This window comes from Vipera ursinii, assembly GCF_947247035.1.
Source record: "Vipera ursinii genome assembly, chromosome: 3".
NCBI lineage: Eukaryota > Metazoa > Chordata > Lepidosauria > Squamata > Viperidae > Vipera > Vipera ursinii.
This window is the reverse complement of record NC_139516.1, coordinates 141,121,207-141,127,206: the sequence shown is the minus strand read 5'-3', so window position 1 is coordinate 141,127,206 and position 6,000 is coordinate 141,121,207. Positions and strand designations below refer to the sequence as shown.

Below are 6,000 nucleotides of genomic sequence, written 5' to 3'. Positions count from 1 at the left end.
CTGAGCTGAGCAGGAATCTGATCATCTCGCCGTACTTTCAACAACTGACTCTGGGAACACCAGAAATATCATGCTGACTGTAAGCAAAGATACCAATCTCAAGCACAAATTAGTACTGTCTTCAAATGGCGCTCTTTCCTGGAAACGCCAATTGCCACTGAAGACTGAAAGAAAGCAGGGGAAGAAGAAGAGAGTAGCTCAGCATTACTGGGATGTAAATCCTGCAGCTCAAGTGGTTGTTGGTCCACTTAGTAAAAACCTCAAGTCATCTCGGGGAGTAGGAGAGGAAGGTGAAGCCTCAGAACCACTCATCTGGGTTTCCAAACATCACAAAAGCAGTGATTACACAGCAACTTCTCCTGCAAAAGAAACAGAATTAAGCCACAGGTTAAATCCACAATATATGCTTCCAAAAGCATTACAGATGCATCAAAAGGTTACACTGAATCATAGCTTAGTGTTGAATATTCATAGGGTGTTTACAAGGTGTGGTTAAAAAAAAAAAGGCAAGATAGCAGCCATAACTATGATCGTTGTTAAGTCCAGTGCAAAGTGTTTTGCAAATCATAATAAAATAATGCAATGATATTTTGGGCATTCCCTGAACAGAGCTGATTCGTCTGATAGGTGACCATTTACTACTATACTTCACCTTCTACCATACTTGAGAGCAGCAGACTAATTTAAGATGTAGCACAGAGGTCCCCAACCTTTTGGGCACCAGGGACCGGTTCTGTGGAGAGAGGTTTTTCCATGGACCGGAGGGGTGGGTGGTTTTGTATTCTGCCTGCATCTTGCGGATGGGGGCTTGCTTGTTTGTGCCGACCAGTTGCTGGCATGCCACGGCCTGGTACTGGTCCACAGACTGGGGGTTGGGGACCCCTGATATAGCACAGACACTGCTGTACACTTAATCTTGTCTTTCAATATCTTTTCTTGCTCTCTGCTTCTCAGCATTTTCCATCTGAGAGAATCACCGCTCCCTTCTTTACAGCTGGAGACATCTGCCTTGATATAAACACCATCATTCCATTATTGGGAAGTGGAGCGTGGGGAATGAGATATTGGAGCTCTAGTGGAAAACATTATGTGACAACTAGGAGCCACCTCAGTGGTGGAAGAAAGACCAGTCAAAGTCTAAACTGTAAGAAAGGAAAAATATGTTTCATGAATGTCTATGAAGATTCTCAGTCATCCAGGTCATAGTTATCCCAAAGATGCTTTTTCACGAGGCAACTGGACTTTCTTGTTTTTCTTTGAGTCAGTGTGACTGCTTACCTAGACAAGTCTCTGGAGTTCAGATGGTGATTTCACCATCTTTCAGTGCCTAGCCTGATGCCTTAATCACAACACCAAGTTGGCTCTATAATAATCCATTTGGTGGACTGTATCATTGTAAAAAGCAAGGAGAGTTTGCTTTTTGTATGAAACCCTTTGTGTACATTGCAAGTTAGCTTAGGAGTAAAGCAAACTACATGGTTTCTTCCTGTCTGGGATATTTTCCTTCCTCTTTTTAATAAAAGGTAAAGGTTTCCCCGCACATGCGTGTTAGTCGTTTCCAACTCTAGGGGCCGGTGCTCATCTCCGTTTCCAATTTTTTCCCCCTACCAGTTGCTCTTCCTTATAGTTGAGCAATGCTATGGAGTGAGGGATACAGACTATCTACACTGTCCCTGCCATCACATTTTTGCTAGTCCTTGACCTGTGTATATGTTGGAGGAAAAGCTGGAAGGGAGCCGGGGGCTTCTGCCTAGTTTAGAATCTGAAGGGTCAGAATCCAAAATTGCATATGGAAACTCTCAGTCTTACAGCGGTCAAAATGTTTGTGTGGTTTTTCATAAACAGGCAGCCAGACCGTTCACTTTTGCTAGAAGCTGATCACTTTCCTCAAGCTCATCAATGTTTCAATATGAAAGGATTGTGCGGGAAGGACGTATCCTCTGTCTTATCCCATTGAGGCCAGCAGTTTCATCAGCCAGAAAAACTGCATTCGATTTTACCCTATATATTCTTTTTTTTTTTTTACAAAGAAAGCCTAGTTCTAAAACGTCCTCTGATGTGATGGTCTTTTAAAAACCATGAATGAATTAGCAGTCAACATCACCAAGCAAAACAAAGGAGACATTGAGTGCATATTATATTACAACATTTCTGTTTAATTTTGCTCTCGGCCTGCCAAGAGACCTGTGTGTTCTGCCTAATGCTGGAATCAGATCTGAGGAACTGCTAGGTTTTTGGGGGTTTTTTGCATTTTTCCCCTAAAACACATGCAAGCGAGTTACTATTGTTTCTTTGTTCCAATACTTCTGTGCGTGATTTGAAATCTCTTTTGCACTCTTTACAATCTAATCTAAACTAGATTATATCTAATTAAATCAGAGTAATTTGCTTTGGCCAATTCATCATGGACTCAGCAGTTAAGAACAATAAGAAGCTTCAGTATTTTACTTGTCCCAGGAGATACTTTAACCTCTGGCGTCACTTGGCTTTTCTTCCCCAGTACAAGAAAATGCCTCTACATGATACTGACAGTTGTTTCGGTTGTAATTCATTGTCGGATCAGGATTTAAATAGGCTACTTCACTAAGCTAAGTCGCATTTACACAAAACAGCACTGTATGGCTCAAGACTATTGCCGCAGCTCTCCAGCCCCAATATGGATTTGCAAAGATGATATTCTCTCTGCAGGAACCTAGACCCATGATTCCCATATACCCCAAAGAAAATCTGGCATAGTGTCCAAATAGGAGGGCAATAGGAAGGGGGAAAAGTCAACAACGTAGCAATCCTCAACAGCAGCTAAGAAGGAAAGTCCCACCAACCAACCACCTTCTACTTCAGCTACAGCATCTGGCAGGACTTAGGTAAACCATGGATTCTTCTTCCTTTCAGTTAGTTCCATTCAAACAGCACCAAAGATCAAGGTCCGGTAAAAATAAGAATCCTTTGCCTTATCCCTGTCTGGATCAAGCAATCGTGGTTCCTCCCACCAATTTGACTCAATGCATGTCTGAAGCGGTTAGGAACAATGTGGTTTCGGTGGCTTAGACATAGAAACATGCAGTGCAACTTACAGGAACCCACTGTGAACGAGGAGCCTTGAAACTCTGCAGAGGCGTCTTTACAAAGAAATACTTGAATGACAAACCATTCAATTACATTTGTAGTCCCACAAGGCGGACTCATATTACCGCATGGCCTGTTCAGAATTAGCCTCTGAATGAAAAAGTGGCTTGCATTCTTCTTCTTTTTTTTCCTCCCTGTCTCATAGTTAATATTCAAGGTGTTTAAAAACAATAAGCAGTTCTGAAAAAGTGGGAATTCTCAGCCTTGGCAGAACTGTGCCTTTGAACTAGTTCCGAGGTGCTTTAAAAGAATATATACTGCTCAAAAAAATAAAGGGAACACTTAAAGAACACAATGTACTGTGTTTAATAGTAGGATGTCTTATTTTGTGTTCCCTTTATTTTTTTGAGCAGTATATATTTTTTGCATTAATTTATCAAACATTTGTTTTAAAAAAAAACACAGACATTTTGCCTCTCTGCTGTCCTTCGACTGTACTGGAGCTGCAGTTCCCCGGATTTCCAGCCAGAGGTCCATCAACCACGCTGGCTGGGAATTCTGGGAGTTATGGTCCCAAGGCTTCTTGGCAGTGTAGAGCCACTCATGGGATCTCTCTTTTAACGGAAAAAGGAAAAGTTCTCATGGGGAAGTCATTCAAATTGAAGCTCCTGATTTTAGACACGGACTAATTGGCATTATAGCTATGAGTCTGGGGGTGGTCTTTTTGAGGGAGATCCCATCACAATCACATAGAGAGAGAGGCGAGGCAATTTTTAAAGCTTACACGACAAATATTAGATACGTCTGCTGTTTCAAAGTTGTTTTTTTAAAAAAAATCCAAGCTACTAGTTACAGAGACTATTTGGCTTAATATACAGTGTTGCAGGGTAATACAAAAAGGAGAAAGCGATCTGTGATAATGCAGATTCCAAAGAATTTGAACTTTTCTTGAACAGTAAGATTTGAGACCTAGATTTCCATAGCGTTCCTGGAAATAGGTGTGCAGTATCTACTGAGATCTCAAATTGCTAAGCAGGATTTCCTGCTTAGGTTTTTCAACATCCAGCCCAACCCCCAAGTAGCTAGGGGCACACGAAAAAAAATAAAATGATGGCCATAAAAGTCCCACAGATTTGTAATATGCTCATATATTATATACCGTAATTCAACTTGTGGCAGTATTTGGGACAAATTTCACCCACCCACCCCTTCCCTTATGCAGAGTATGTGTGCCTTTTCTTGTGAGTAAGCCTCCCTGTCTTCCATCAGTCTTTCTTTTTTAAAGGATTTTATTGAATTTTATAGGGTTAGGGATAAAATAGGATCGGGTTAGGGATCAGGGTTTAGGGTGGGGTTGGGATCAGGATTGGGGTTGGGATTAGGACAGGGTTGGGATCAACATTGGGGTTATCCCCCAATAACACTTTCATTCTTTAGCAAACAGGCTATTGTCCGGGTACATATGTTCAATTAACAATAGTGAATATAGTAATAGATAACTGTAGAGAATGTAATAAACGATAAAAACAGTATCAGTTAATCAATACATGTCATTCTTCTTACTAATATAATTCAAAATATATATTACTAATTACTAATATATATTCAAAATAACATATCACATTCATTTCTCACTAGTTCGTTTGTTTTCCTAACCATTGCTAAAAATTATCCCATGTTCTATAATAAACTGAATCTTCTTTCTCTTTAATCTCTAACGTGTTCCATCAGAATTGTTTGTAAACATACATGTTCATATGAACAACTCTAACCTTAGCATCACGAATCATTTAGCAATGTTAAGAGAAGGCTGATCTAATGCTATGTCCTTCTGGTATTTACGGAAAGCCAGTGCACATGTGGGAGCGTGGGAAAATGACGCTAGATAATTGCAGTTAGTGGATTCAGTTTGCAACTGTTCATTACATAGTTCCAATGTTTCTTTTGGCCACTGTGATGGCAGGAAGGAATAGCTTAGATTTACCATGCTGCCATAACTGGCAGTGGGAGTATCTGAGACGACCTCCACGTGGTGGCCACAAAATATGTGCTTGCCAGTAATACATAGATAGATACATATAAACTTAATACCAACCTTTCAGTTCTGAGAGATGTTATGCAACTCCAGGTGCTTAAGATGTAGAAGAACATTTGTTCTTCTTCTACGAGAGCAAAAAAAAGATAAAATAAATCACAAGACCTGTCATATAATGATGCGTTTCAAACTGCAATTGCCAGTGTGTTCTTATTGCTTTCAGTTGAGCTGGGGAAAATGCAAATCCTATAACAGAGTGGGTGTATTTATTGAGGCACTGGCTATCTTTATATAGCGAGAAATCGACACATTTGCGCCTTCCTAGGGGAAGAACGTTCTCTGTGGGCGCGCCTGTCCTCTGGAATGATTTACCCGTGGAACTTAGGACCACCCCCTATCTGCGTTCGTTTCACCGGGACCTGAAAACCTGGTTTTTCGATCTATCAGGCCTGGACTGAAGGGGTTTTAGCTTTTTAAATGTTGTTTTAATTGGTCTTAATTAATTTAATGTATTTTAATTCTATATTATTTTTATATTGTATTTTATGCTGCCCTGTAAACTGCCCTGAGTCCTTCGGGAATAGGGTGGTATAGAAATTTAATTAAATAAATAAAATAAATAAATAAAATCCACTATACTAATAGTATCTTGAATCAGGAGATCAGATGGTTGTGACATTTTACAAGTGCACAATTACCTCAGTCCTTCCTCTTGAAAAAAAGAAAAGTGATCAGGTAGGCAAGGAATTTGCATGCAAATGGCCTTTCTAAAGAAGTACAGGCAAGTTTAAGAAGTACATAAAAAGTCTAAAATTGTATAAGGTTTATTGCTTGTCCAGGGGGTTGGACTAGAAGACCTCCAAGGTCCCTTCTAACTCTGTTATTCTGTTACAGGCAAG

The 6,000-nt window shown here is 40.1% G+C and overlaps 1 protein-coding gene across 1 annotated transcript in view; it reads right to left on the bottom strand.

Annotated features, from left to right (window-relative positions):
• Positions 1-205: 205 nt before the first annotated feature.
• The window catches only part of MYLK4 (myosin light chain kinase family member 4), a gene marked incomplete at its 5' end in the record, with an annotated part of 46,358 nt that continues 40,563 nt past the window's right edge, over positions 206-6,000 (bottom strand). Inside the window, 2 exons of the mRNA XM_083358174.1 lie at positions 206-359; positions 5,162-5,228. Of these exons, the coding sequence (XP_083214300.1) occupies positions 5,199-5,228 (30 nt within the window). The 3' untranslated portion in view covers positions 206-359; positions 5,162-5,198. The remainder of the gene's footprint in view (positions 360-5,161; positions 5,229-6,000) is intronic.